Source organism: Cyprinus carpio, chromosome B6, assembly GCF_018340385.1.
Source record: "Cyprinus carpio isolate SPL01 chromosome B6, ASM1834038v1, whole genome shotgun sequence".
Lineage (NCBI taxonomy): Eukaryota > Metazoa > Chordata > Actinopteri > Cypriniformes > Cyprinidae > Cyprinus > Cyprinus carpio.
Window position 1 is genome coordinate 9,221,917 of NC_056602.1, and position 14,779 is coordinate 9,236,695.

The window sequence follows — 14,779 nt, forward strand, 5'->3', positions numbered from 1 at the left end:
GAGTTGCTTCTTTATCATTTATTTAATTTGGAAGTGTTCCAAACTTGTGGTCAGACTATAAAATGGCATTTAAATCAAACCTACTTTAAGATGCAATGTTAGTCTTGTTAACAAACAAATAGAGACTGCAAGGTATTAAAACACCCAATCTTTCACTTACCTCAAGATTAATTAACTCCTTTTCGTGATAAACATGTTTGAAAAGTGCTCATGCTGTACACACTTTACCGTGGTACCATGATCTAGTTATTCAGGGACACCAGCATGCAGACATCCTTCAGCTCACTGCATCTGATGTCTTCGATCTCACACCTAGACACCAGAAAATGAGCAGGGAGCTGTTACAGATAACAGGTACATATAAATCCAGAGTTTCAGAAGTAGCTTTTCTCATAGCTGCTTTGTTGTACATCTCAGGTGTGATTGATAGTAACTGATTTTCTCTCCCAAGAGACTCAAGAATCTTCTTACCCTGGAATTGCACATTCCTTGATCAAAGAATAGGCCAAAGCCTGATGCATTTTTCTATGTCAGTTGTCTGGGTTGATCAAAGTGATTACAACTCACCCAAAATACCCAGATGATGCAAAAAGGAAATCAGGTTCTTTCTTACAGCAAAGACATTTGCGTAACTGCACTAAAGCTTATTTATGTGTTTTGTAAATTATGTTTAATATATAGGGCCATAATTCACTCAAACAGTCTGTAGGCTACACAGCAGGACACATAATTCTGCTTTATCCCCAAACTCATTCATTCCTTTCATAATCCACTCCTTTAGTTCCTCTGCCACTCATTTCTTTCTTGTTGCTACTTCCCTCTGAGTCATCTTGCTGTTCTTCATAACGGAAGAAGCAAGAAACCAAAAAGAGAGCGTTGATTGAGGTCATATGTCATTCAGATTATCGATAATGATAGGTTGTGGGCAAGATGGTTTCAAATATGCACCCCTTAAATAAAAACGCTGGAAAAGGTGTTCTGAATTTTTATACTGGTTCAACAGAAGTCCGTTACAACAGTATATGTTCTTTTCTGTTTTAGTTCAGTAATTCTGTTAGAAATTGTTATTTGTTCTTGTAAATTAGGCATAATGGAAAACGTGACATAAATAAATTGCCTTAGTTGATTTTATATGTATCCCCAACATGATTACTTTCTTTGTTTTAATGTAAACTTGTGTCAAATCAATTATAAGTTTCTACTAGATAGCTAACTACTAATGGCATCGTTAGCACGCTATATATAACTCTTTTACTAATTGTATTTTATGCCATCGGTGGGAAGTACAAGCAGGAGGTGACCAGTCACTGCACTGGCTTTTGTACAGTAATTGTTCATTTTTAGGGGAATGAAGATGATTTCTGTCTTTACCTAAGTATCAGTAGTGAATGCTGTCCGAGTTCTGAGCATAAATGTACAGTAGGATCTTATGCGTTTGTGAGGTGTTGATTTGTGTGAATGACTGAAATACCTGAAGCTAACGGGAATGCATCTCTGTTGGCGTGCATCTCCACACAATTTTTGGAATTTTCATTTCAGTGCATCACTACTGGGACTATTTTAAAGCCATTTATTCAGCTGTGTTTAGTTTCACTATTATAAGCATGTGGCCAGATTGTAAAACTAGGCATTGTTTCTGTATTGTTTCAAAAATGTTTGTGGCTCCTTTAAGAGATTCCTTTTCTCCTCAAGTGAGATTGTTTGTGTACTTTGGAGACGTGTACATGTTTGTGTGCTTGGTTTGTGGCTAAGGGACTGGATTGCTGGATGAGAAGGGGACATCGCCATCTGGGGCCAAAGTTCAAGAGCGTGCTTTCAACTAGTCCTGTTACATGTGCCCTGCAAGAAGAGGAAGAGGTGTTATACAGACATTTTCGGACATATATCCTTTGAACTGAGAAACAAAGAGCATTCAACAAAGACTTTATGGTGGTGAAAAGGACTGTAAAAAGACTTAAATTTTCATCAACATGTCACAGCCGGAGGAAGAGGCTGTGGTAGTACAGGGTGCGACTAGCACACGTGGTACGGGTAATGTGCAAGAATAGATACATGAGCTAAGTAGACAGCATGCTAAAGCTACGGCAGCTATTGCCAACCTGAGAAGAGAACCAACTTGTTCCTATGTGTATGTGCCCAGAGAACATCACATTCAGCCCTTTAGTGGTGATCTTGTCAAAGACGGTAGAAATGTGGATGAGTTTATTGAAGAGTTGGAAATAGTACTGCTCGTAAGAAACCAGACACCTGAAGACCATGCTGATTTTGTTCTTTCCTTGCTAAAAGGTGCTGCTGTGGAAGAGGTTAGGTTAAGGAAGGAGGGTCAGTTTCTGCGATCGGAATACCTTAGGTAGGCCTTTAGGGAAAAGCATAGTCCTTCCCAGTTATTGCAGACATTCTATACCCACAAACAGTTGGAAGGCGAAGACCTCCATGCATACTCTCATACTCTCATGCTTATTGAACTCTGTGTTGAAGCAGTCACCTGATGCTATTGCAAATATGAATATCGCTTTACGAGACCAGTGTATTGAGGGAGTAAGAGATGCTGCACTTAAGAGAGAGCTTCGTAAGTTGGTGAGGGACAAGCCGCGGTCAACTTTGATTGAAGTGAGAGATGAAGCTTTAATATGGTCTCTTGAAGATCCCAAATTGTGTGCCAGTAAAGTAGCCCTTAACCACAATGTAAATTCTGAAGCTATAGAAGCTCAATGTACGGTCATGGTAATGCCTGCAATGAGCTCTGTTATGCTTAACTAAGTTTTAAAAGTAGTGGCAGAGTCCCTGTTAAAGCAGTGAAAATACATTAGAGAGATTAATGGGTTAATTTCTCGAGTTGTGGATGATCCTGGTTTTGGTGAGTGTCAGCAGTTACCCTTGCCGGCCTGTTTAAAAGATCAAGTCCTTGAAAGTGTCCATGATATAATTGGACACCAGGGTATCGAACGCGCACTCAACCTGTTGCTTCTGGGTTGGCATTTATGAAGAGGTCGAGAGCTGGGTCAAAAAGTGTCAACAGTGTATTTTCACCATGATGCCTCAGCCGAAAATCCATCCCCCTGTGAAGCCATTCTTAGTCTCAAGGCCTTTGGAAGTGGTGGCCGTAGATTATACAGCGCTCGAACCTGCCTCAGATGGCCGTGAGAATGTATTGAATGTAACTGATGTATTTGCTAAATTTACACAGGCATTTCCCACCAGAGACCAGCGGGCTGACACCACAGACAAGATTTTACTTAAAGAGTTGTTCATTAAGTATGGGGTGTCAGAGAGGTTACATTCAGATTAGGGAAGAAATTTTTAAAGTGAGGTGATAGCATATAGTCGAGTTGTGTCGACTATATGGAGTGAGGAAAACATGCACGACTCCTTACCGCCCACAAGGCAATGCACATTTAGAGCGATTTAATACAACGCTTTATGAGTTGTTAAGAACACTTCCTCCTGAAAAGAAAAAACGTTGGCCAGAACACCTCCATGAGTTGATATATGCATACAGTGTAACCCCACATGCAACAACCGGGCACTCACCCTATTTCTTGCTGCTTAGTGTAGAACCAAATCTTCCCAATGATGCTCTTCTAGCCCAGGAACAAACTGTAGATAGAAGACAGGATTGGTTAGTCATTCACCAAAGCCAACTCAGTGAAACTCATGAAAGAGAAGGAGAATATGTGGAGCAGAAGGCTGCTGAATGGCATACTCGGTTAAATGACAAGGTTTACTGTCCTACCATTAGTGTTGGTCAAACAGTGTATTTACGTCACTGACCTGCGGGCAGAAACAAGATACAGGATGTGTGGGCTCCTACAGTATATTGGGTTGTAGAAGTACAGGGCATCACATATACGGTTGAGCCTCTGGAGGGAGGTCCATGTAAGAGAGTCCACAGAGTTGACTTGTGCCCTTGTGTGAATCCTGTCGTTGAGCCGATGGCAACAGAGGGTAGTTTGAAAGCTCCAACAGCTCAGTTTCCATCTGAGAAGAGGGAAGTTGAAAATGTTGACCCAGAGTGTGTGATATTGGAAGAGGTCACCTGGCCTCGTCTGGAAGAGACAAGAAATGTAATTTCTCCAGGTTAGCAGAGGAACCGTTAGCTGTTGAATCTGATCTTGTTCATGGTGGGGAACAGCTTTGAATCAGAACAATCAATGGAACATGCCCCGTAATAAACAAACGTTTGTCTAAAAGGCCTCTTACCACACCAAGAAGGACTAACTTAGCAAATGCTGGTATGCATTCTAACCTGTTTCATGAGCCAAGATGTTTCACTCAGTCCTGAAATTTTTCCCCAGGGCTTGACAAGCCTTGGTACTGTGTTTTTTAGAGAAGCTGTGAAGGAAGTTAAGAATATGCACTAAGTCATTGAGGACAATGATTTCATAGCAGGAGAGGATGTGGCCAGGTTGTAAAACTAGCCACTGTTTCTGTATTATGTTAAAAAAAATTTCATGGCTCCTTTAAGGGATTCCCTCGCTCTTCTTCTGAGATTGTATGTGTACTTTGGATGTGTGGGTGTGGTTAGAGAAACCTTTTTTATGGTGCATCAGAGCTCCACGCTGTAGTGCTCGCATCGATCTAATTTACCATGTGGTAAAAATAATTTTTCTTGGTAAATATCATTCTAATGTATTTTAATATGCACAAATACGTATGTTACGAAGCTGAGTCTAGACAAACATTTGGTGTGTAAATTTCATTAAATGCAAGTGGATGTGACTTGTGTGAGACGAGTGGAACTCGCGGTTAATGGTAGCATATTTGGGTATGCAAGTTCCATGATATCATATAAATGTATGCATTGTGTTAATTAGATAAGCTACACATCCCTGTTAATGATTATGTTGAAAATCTGTTACGTGACCATACTAACGTGTGATTTGATTTGTATGTCCGATAATTTATGGTTAATCTGTGTAACAAAGTTAAAATGGCTTTGTTAATGTGCTTTCAATTATCTTGTGCCTTAGCCACTGCCGTATTCCAATTAGTTTTTACCGTATTTTATTTTTTTTTATAGTTTTTTTTTCCCTCTTGGTGATTAGTTTAAACCCAGTGTGTTTCAGTGTATTTCACTGTGTTTACAACCAGTGTGTTTCAGTGTATTGGATTTGACGTCTATCTACTGTGTCTAAAGACGAATTCATTTGTATATGATTCAGTATCAGATTTAAAGTTACCATGCACTGTGTCAGATTCTTTTTGTGTGTAACACCAAAGATACTTTTGTGATTCTTTGTGAAAATTAGACATCGTTTCTTAAAAATCTTTGTTGCATTAAACTTTGCTCCCATTGACCGCAGTCATTTAATCAACACAGCAGTCAGAATAAACCCCAAGAACCCCATGTTTTCAATGTGTTCTTTGTAGTTAATCCGGTTACAAGAATAAACCCAATCATTTCAAATGCAACATGACATGTAAATACATGTAATGTAGCTATAGATTATAGTATGTGCATATACTGTAAGTGCAGTTATTTTCTCGCCCCATCAATTTTTGTGGAAAGCATGCTGTGAACTGTAAAGCCCCTGCCCAGTTTCAGTTAATGCCAGCAAAACTTATTAATGTAGTCCCAAAACAATTGGATTAAATAAACTTTTATTTTATTATTGTCTTAGAAATTTAAGTGGATTACTTAACATGCAATGAAATTAAGTTGTGATAAAATGATAAAAAATTATTGTTTTAATGTAAATTGAATATATATATATATATATTGAGTATACACGTATTGAGTATACACGGGAAGTCGTGGCCTAATGGTTAGAGAGTTTGACTCCTAACCCTAACTGTAACAATATACCAACGTTCGTAATCACGTGAAGAAGGAGGCGGGAACCGGCGAGCATTTAAACAAAAACTTTAATAATAAAATAAACACAAAATATTGCGACTGCCCCTCGCGGACGACTGCCGTGCACAAACAAAACCAAAACAGAAAATAAAGTCCAGGCCTGGTCCTATTTCGTCCTTCACAGTCGTAACTCCTCCTTTTTATCCTTCCGGAGCTCCTTCGTGGGACTCGAGACAGGTAAGTTGCGCAGGTGTCGCTCATTTCCAATTACTCCAACGGCCTCGACCCATTCCAACGGCTCGCGGCCCTGCCCCACTCGTTACACTAAGGTTATGGGTTCGAGTCTCAGGCCGGCAATACCACGACTGAGGTGCCCTTGAGCAAGGCACCGAACCCCCAACTGCTAAAAATGGCTGCCCACTGCTCCGGGTGTGTGTGTGTATGTGTGTTCACTGCTGTGTGTGTACACTTTGGATGGGTTAAATGCAGAGCACAAATTCTGAGTATGGGTCACCACACTTGGCTGGATGACACTTCACTTTTACTTTTTTTCATTTTCACTTGATTTGTGCACATCCACTTGGTACAGCTGCCTTTATTACTCAGAAGCCATTACTGAACATTTATTCATACCTGTGCATGTCCAAACAAAGGTAACTCTGGGTGATACTAGTTCAATGGACAAGAGTCTCATGACCTACATTCTGCAGTTCATCGCACTCTTGTCTGTTATTGTTAAAGACATGAACGAGAATTAATGAGCTGGTTAAATTACTGCCCACAATGACTAAACTGTAGCATAATAAATGACAAGATCGTCTCTATTATTTCCAGAAGAAATTAGCAGGAAATATAGAGAAAAGCAGGAAAATAATTTTGGCATTAAGAGGGGTCATAAATTGAGAAATTAATTTTTCCCTGATCATTTGACATATAAGAGGTAACTATATTATAAAAACATATTGTAAGTTTCAGAATTCAAAACTTTCTCATTAGTCCAAAAGCAGCATTTATTGAAACCAAGCTGCCAAAACAAATAGTCTTTTATTACATAACAGAGATGAAAGCACTTAAAAAAAAAACTTTCTTTATAATCACTGGAGCTGTCGATCACAAAGGGCAAGCTCACTGAATGCACTCTTCCATTATAATCAATGATACAGACTACACTGCTCAATTAATCTCTTATTTACATTGTTGGGACATGAAGTACAGACACAGCACACTCCAAAACTGATGTTCTCTCTCTGTATTTACCAAATATATTTGAGGACAGCCGTTCAGGGAGAGTCATCGTGGAGTAAATCATGTGTGAGAGGCATTTAAAACTTCTTTTCTGTCAGTCGGAGTGGCTTAGAGTGGTTGATGCGTGGAAAGAAGTCAGAAGTGGGGCGCTATCAGAGAAGTACGAAGGAGAAGTGAAGCAGCACTTACTTTCACCTTAAATCTTTCTCAAGCTGAGAATGTGTATGATTACGTGTTTGTTGAGGGAGGAGGCGTGGATCACTGTCAGCATTGCTTCCTGGGGGGACATTAATAATTCATGAGACGGTTGGTGAGACTCAAAGATTCGCCTAGTGTGTCAAGACTTTGTTACACATCTTTGCGTGTTTGTATGCCACAGCGCAACACGTAACATTCCCCTCACAGCGAGGATAAATGATGGGACCAGTTGTCTTTTGCTCTCAGATCTCTTCATAAATATAAGATGGATTTTCTATCTTCAGGTCTGTCACTACTGAAGCTTTGGAACGTCTCGAGTGTGTTAGACAGGCTGCTACTCAACCTTTTTTCAAAGAAAAAGTTGTTCTAATGTTCAGACTAAACAAAATTGGGACGCGGTCAAAATGTCCTCAAAAATTCACCCCCAAGGTCCACCTCAGTGTTTTTCTTTGAATGAAATGCTGTCAGACTAAATTACTCCTGATTCACAGGACCAATTCTGTTCAAAACTCAGAGCTGCCTTTGAATAGCTGGTCAACAGAAAACAGACCCCGGGAGCCTCAGATTATCTAATGCTTACTCTGTTGAGATGGATGCATTTGTTCAGTAGAAAAGTCAGCTAGGCAGTTTTGTTGTAGTACAGAACTGTATATAATACATATTGCACAAAGCATTTTCCTTTAGATGACGGATGACGTGTCTACATTGTTTGAAAGCACTTTTCTAAGCACAGTGTTATATTTCACTATGTACATAGAAAGCATCCTCATGGTTCTTAACTATTTATCGCTCCTTTTCTCTCTCATACTTTATCATTTCTGTTTTTGTCGGGCATCTTTGAGTTTAAAAGACTATTGATGATTATTGCATTTATTTTTGTGATATGCATATCTAATGCACTTGTAGACTTTTTCCAAAGAGACTAAGTGTGTGCAGCTTAGCTTTGGTATGTGTATGTGCGTTTGTTTGTGCGTGATCACGCAACTCCTTAATCACTTGTTCTCGCATCTATCTAATCAATGGTCTGTCAGTCTCTTTTTTTTCCGGCAGGGAGAGGATTGATCTTCAGGAGTCGCCTCACACTCGTTACAATGTTCTCAGTCTTCATTAACACCACCATTAGTCTCACATTGTTACTCTCTAACACAACTGCACAAACAACACTTTGGCTACAGCACGTATGGGGATAGTGGATAGACAACTTGGGAATAGATGCAACTTTGGAAGAGTGACTCATGTGCATGCACGAACATAAATGGAGACATACAAAAACAGATAAAACACAATTAGCATATCATTTCATTTGATACATACATTCACATTTGTTTATATAGCAGATTCTTTTATCAAAAGCAAACTTCTAAACGAGGAACATTGCAAGCAATTTGTCTTGAGAAGCAAAAATATTTATAGTACACAACAGAGTGCTGCAACCGTGACGTCAAAACCCAGAAGACTTATTCACCATGGGTTCCCTCGTGATTTTCCTATGGGTTTTTATAATGTTTTTTTTTTTTTTTTTTTTTACATTTCTAAATAAAACAAGTTCTGTGGTAACTTGACGATAAAATGCTATAAATTACACACACTCATACTGAAACCACAAATTTTTATGCATTTATGCTTATTATTATTTTTTTTTTTAAATGTATGTTTGTAATAAGTAACTACATAGGATAACCCACAGGAAAATCTGGGTTCTGGGTTTTGACATTATGGCTGCAGCACTCTATTCCAAGTACATTTAAACTAGTAGAAATTAATGTGTAAAAAAGCTGAATTTAACAAAATTGACAGGATTTTTTTTTTAAACCTAACTGGGATTTAAAAAATGGTAAAACAGAGAAAAGTTATTACCTAAAGTAAGGAAATATTTAACATTCTGCCCTGTTTTAGTGCAATATCATTAGGCATTCATATATAAAGTGTGTGTTCTAGCTACCATACGTTTTCAGACATTTGCCTAGACATTGAGAAATACCAAATTCATATATTAACAGCATTTATAATGTAACTTTTATGTATGAACAACTTTAGAGGCATACAAATGTTTTCAAATAATTGTAGGTGGATATAATATCAGATTTATGGAATTAACAGTTATAAAGCATGTATATACTATTATATAGTGAGTGAGTAAAATGATTATAAACGGATCTTCCAATTCCTTTTTTTTATATTTTGGATTTACAGTAGACTAGGGTCTTAATTTTTGTATAAATTTATATACCTGTACAAATTCATTTGTAGTATAGATATACAGAATTATAATAAAGGATTTTTTTTGTTGTTGTTGTTTTACATTTTACAAATCTACAAAAATGTATGTGTAAGTTGTACAGAATATTTAGAAATTCCTATGTTGCTAACCATAACATATCAAACTAATTTTTGACATTCACCATGTGGTCTTCTTTGTATAAATGGTCAGATGTTTTTTTTTTTTTTTTTTTTTTGCCTCCGTTAAAGCACGAGAAGCTCTTTTGAACATTGTCAAATCATGCTGGAATGCATGGATCAAGTCAACTTTTATTTATATAGCGCTTTTCACAAACCATGTTGTGAGCCTTATTTATGCAACAAACTTGCCGAGTGTGCTGTCTTTAAACCACGAAGGACGTACTAAATGTGATGCATTTTCTCTAGCAGATTCTTGCACCCCCATTTACCTACAGTGCAGTCACATTCATACCTGCTGAGTAAAAGAAAGATAAAGAAAGAACACAGAGAGTGAAAGAAAGAGAGTGTCATGGTGGAGACAGTGAGTGACCACTGTAAGTGGATGTAACAACCTGCTGCTGTGAGAGAAATAAAAGCTCTAGTGTGGGTTGGGACAGCTCTTCTCCACTGAAGGGGAAATAACCCCTGCCTTCTCTGCTCATGTAATATTAAATATCTCTTCTTCCACTTCTCTCTCTTCCCCTCCTCTTTCTTATAGGGCATGTAGAGAGGGCAGAATTTGAGGCAGGAACCAGAGGTCTCTCCAGTTCCCTTACTCTCTCCATCGCTCTCTCGCTCTCTTTCTCTGAGTGTGCGAGAGGAGTTCGGGCAGCAGCTACGTCAGCCGTCAGCGAGCAGCTGAGGAGAGCTGTGGAACTCACGTGTGTGTGTTTCTCTCTCATCTTTCTCTCATAGTCTCCAGCTCATACCTCTACTCTCTCTGGAGTCTACTGCTGTGGCACATCCTGGGGCACTGACACGGCAAACGCAGCACCTCCTCTCACCATCTGCACACTGCTCCTCAAACAGCAGCAGACCACAGCACAAACCAAGGAGAAAAGAAGGAGAGAGTGGAAGCAAAGGATGGAGGAGAAGAAGAGAGAGATGGGAATCTGAAGGAAAAGTGCGGAGGTAGGAGAGTCTGATGGACAGAGTAGAAAAAGTAACTGAAGAAATAGTATTGGAAGAATGAAACAGAGATGAAGTGAGGAACGCAGAGCTGATAAAGGTGAAACTGAAAAGAGAAATATTTGTTATAAATAGGAACGCAGCTGGGTCCGGGAGAGAATAACAACCTCAGTGAAAAAAATGTTCTAACAGCCACAGCGTGGTAGAATATAACTGGTGAAACGGAAAAGAGCAAAGGCTCAGGGACAGATCAGCAGGAGGGATAAGAGTCATCTGTAAAGGACAGCACTGGCCAACCACATGCCCATCGAATTTGTTTGTAAAATCAAGTTTGCTGAAGGCGACGATGCCAAGGGGGCCTCGACAGAAGGAGGCGGGACCGTTATGCTAGATGGCCTTCCGCGGCAAAAAGGAAGCATGGCTGATCTGGCATCTTTCGCAAGCTCTTCTTCGCTGCACGGTCTTGCTCGGGTGTTGGGGACCTCAGGGCGCTTGGGCTTCAGACAGACCCTCTGGGGACTGGCACTGTTGGCCTCGCTTGGTCTCTTCCTGTACCAGGCAACATGGAGCACGGCGACTTATCTAGAGCGGCCCCACCTCGCAGCTATGAGGGAAGAAACCCGCCGTGAGCTCACCTTCCCGGCCATCACGGTCTGCAACGTCAACCGATTCCGCTTCTCAGCCCTCACCGATGCAGACATCTACCACTTGGCTAACCTCACCGGACTGCCACCCAAGAGCCGGAAAGGACACCGACCAAGTGAGCTCCAGTACCCTCCCCCTGACATGCTAGACATTTTCCAGAGGACTGGCCACCAGCTGGAAGACATGCTGAAGAGTTGCAACTTCAGTGGGCAGAACTGCTCGAGTGAAGACTTCAGCGTGGTGAGTAGTACAGGCTATGATTGGCTACCAGGATCATTTGTTTGGATTTATAATCTTCTCTTTGCATGCACCTCTTTGTTTGGTGACTCTGAGTGAAATTTTATAATGCCTGAAACAGCTAACAGCTAAGCGATTTGTTTGAAAAGAGGAAATTAAGCCCCATCCATCTGTGTCTAACCTCCATGCTAGGGCAACAGAACGATGCAGTTATTTGCCATCTCAATTCAAGATCTGCCACATTTCTCTCTCCCCGCTTTCTACATCCTTTTCTTTTCCTGTTACATCATAGTCTGTCCCATCTGATGCCGAGTCTTATTTTGGCCAGAGAATGGATGAAAAATTCAGGAGAGGGACAAGTGACATGATTCCTGCATTAGCCCAGTCAGCCTTGAGGAGACATGCGCTTAACTCTCTGTAGAAAGTTCCTTCCCTTACGTTGCCATTTTTTGCTTGTCACGTTGGTGTAATTCTCTTTAGTTTTGCTGTTATTGTTGTAATTCATTCAGTAATTTCCTCTTAGGGCTCTTGTTATCAGTCTAAACAGGATTAGATATGAGAGATATCCTTGATATAGATTATGAGATTTCTGTCAAGGATATCAGCTCTCTCTAGAGTTCGAGCCCTCCTCATATAATTAATTTACTCATTTTCTCTTCTCTGCTACCTCCTTCACTCTGTTTAGTCTTGGTTTCTTATGTAGAGTTTTAAAATATAATCATTTACTGTGTGATTTCATGGGATTCAGCAGTGAAGGCTTAGGCAGGTGATTTACTTTATTATCCTGTTCACAAATTAGTTTGCCAGTGTGTATAAATTTTCATTGTGCCCCATGACCCGGGAATTACCAGAATTTCTGGTTTCTCTTTTCATATGGACATGCGCATCCAAGTTGCTGCAGATTTGTGCATATTGCTGACAGTCTGTTTTTCAGTGATTGACATTGTAACCTGCGCTTATTAAAGTATTTCCCATGTGTACTTAGAGAGCTATAGCCAAGAGATCAACATCCTACTCTACATTAAATAAGCTTGCATTTAGCAAAATCTTTGGAAGTAGTAACCTTAAAGTGTATTTTAATTGTTATATTATTTTATAGATTGTTTTATTTTTTATATTTGCATTATTATTTATTTTTATATGGCCCCATTATAATGGATTTTTTTTTTTTTTTTAGCTAAACACTTAGTGTCTGTCTGTTTGTTTTTCTTTGGCTTGATTTACTCATTTGGATACATCAGAACAAATGTAACGGTCACCAGGCTTGTTTGCATATTGGGATTTAACCCCTTTATTATGTTGCAATTGCTAAACTGCTGCCAGTTGCTGTGTTATCCAATTACCAAAGGCAATTTTTACTCATATTTGGTGCTTGTTTTCAGTGTTGGGGTATGGTTGTTCTGTTGACATTCTATTTAGTTTAACGTTTCATGCTTTTTCATCTAAGAAGTCACTAGCAGCTGTGATCTCTCTGATGTCTTCAGATCTTGAACCATCCTTATTAAGCTCTTTTGTTGCTCAGTTAAGATTTCCTGTTTTGTCAACAGCACATGTAGTAGTGCCGAAACACATTTAATACAGTACCTGTGAGGTTTACACATCATAGTTTTGACATAAAGCCCTTGTTATGTTCTGACATTGCAGCAGGATGTTATAGTCTTAAAGTCTGTGGAATCTGAGGTTGCTTGATGCAGTAATGCATCTGTAGATATCTCATTGCACAGAGATGAAATAGTGCTGCTATACTATTTGTTATTTAAAAATTAGGTCATAACTGCATTCTGTCAAAATACATTTTAGTGTCTGTAAATTTGTGCTTTAAAATGGAAAGAAGTACTGTGTGAGAAAAACTGAATATAAAAATCTTCTTTGTCGTCAATACAATCATTTGCTCAGATTGTTGTGCCATTTTTGAAATGAGCTATGACAGCCTATCTATTTTAAAATGTACCTGCCTGCATGTAAAAAAAAAAAAAAAAAGAACAATGATTGATGGATACAGTATTGGATCATTCTTTTCCTGTGAAATCGAACAGTTCTTGTTGAGAATAATGCTTTTGTCAAAAGTCTGTTCTGTGTTATGGTAAACCACAGTCACATCTAATGCTAACAAGAAGTACCAGATATAAGCCAGTTTTGGCATAAACTATTATCTGGCTAGTTTTTGTATCTGTTTATTTACTGTAAGATCTAGTGCTGAATAAATGTGCCTTCATTTTTTTCAGCCATCTAAAGCTTTTTAAATCAATATTCAGCATAGATGTGAGATAGACTTTCTTACAAGCTAAATGCTCTGTAAGTTACAAGTTGATCTATCTGTTCTCCTGTCTTCAGAGATCCTAATGGCCCTTTTTATGGCTCTTACACAAAAATTATAACTGTCTGGTTGTCCATCTCTTAGAATGAACTGATTAAAAAGCCTTTAAAATCATTATAAATGTTTTCAGTGCCAAAAATAGACTGCTGTGAAGGCTTAAGGGTGACAAACTGTGCATGAACTCTTTGCTGACACCCTCACTGACCAAAAAAGAATGTGTGTTATCCAACCTTATGCAGTCCACCTGGCACTTCTGAAGAATGACCATCAATCTGTTTAGAAACAATGAACACCTTATAACTATGTCAGTTTAAACAGGATACATTTTTGCCACTTAAAGCTGTAATAAAGGAAAGGAATAAAGTAATAAAAGTAATTTTCAGGTGCATTAAATAATAATAATAACAATAGGCATAATAATAATGCCTTATTTTATTCTTTTGATTCAGAATGCATCTTAAATACATATTTTTTTAAAATATTTATGTAAATATATATCATTAATATTCCAAACAACCAACCTGAAATCTACAGTACACCTCTTGTGACACTAATGCTCCTGCCCTTACAAAACATATAAGAATATTCTGGAATATATAAAGCTAAATAATACATACAGGTATACATACAGGAAACTATAGTATATATATATATATATACACATTATGTACTGCAATATTTGCATGGACCATGTATGTAAATCTATCACAATGAAGAAAATCTGCACTACATTTTTCCTCGCATTCTCTTTAATGAATTAACACGTTTAGATACAGCTATAAACTTACTCACATTTCAATTTTTTGTTTACATAATTACACATTTCATACATGAAAATATATGTGATATAGCCAATTAAAATGACACATAGTGGGAAAATGATTATACATTATAAAAATCTCATATACATTTTCCTCATAGTTGTTTATGTTGCACATACATGTGTGTAAATACATATAGGCTAGTACATATATCAAATATATTTATTTACG

The 14,779-nt window shown here is 38.5% G+C and overlaps 1 protein-coding gene across 1 annotated transcript in view; it reads left to right on the forward strand.

Moving 5' to 3' along the window:
* Positions 1-10,048: 10,048 nt before the first annotated feature.
* The window catches only part of asic4b (acid-sensing (proton-gated) ion channel family member 4b), a 43,625-nt gene continuing 38,894 nt past the window's right edge, over positions 10,049-14,779 (forward strand). Inside the window, exon 1 of the mRNA XM_042725599.1 lies at positions 10,049-11,473. Within this exon, the coding sequence (XP_042581533.1) occupies positions 10,889-11,473 (585 nt within the window). The 5' untranslated portion in view covers positions 10,049-10,888. The remainder of the gene's footprint in view (positions 11,474-14,779) is intronic.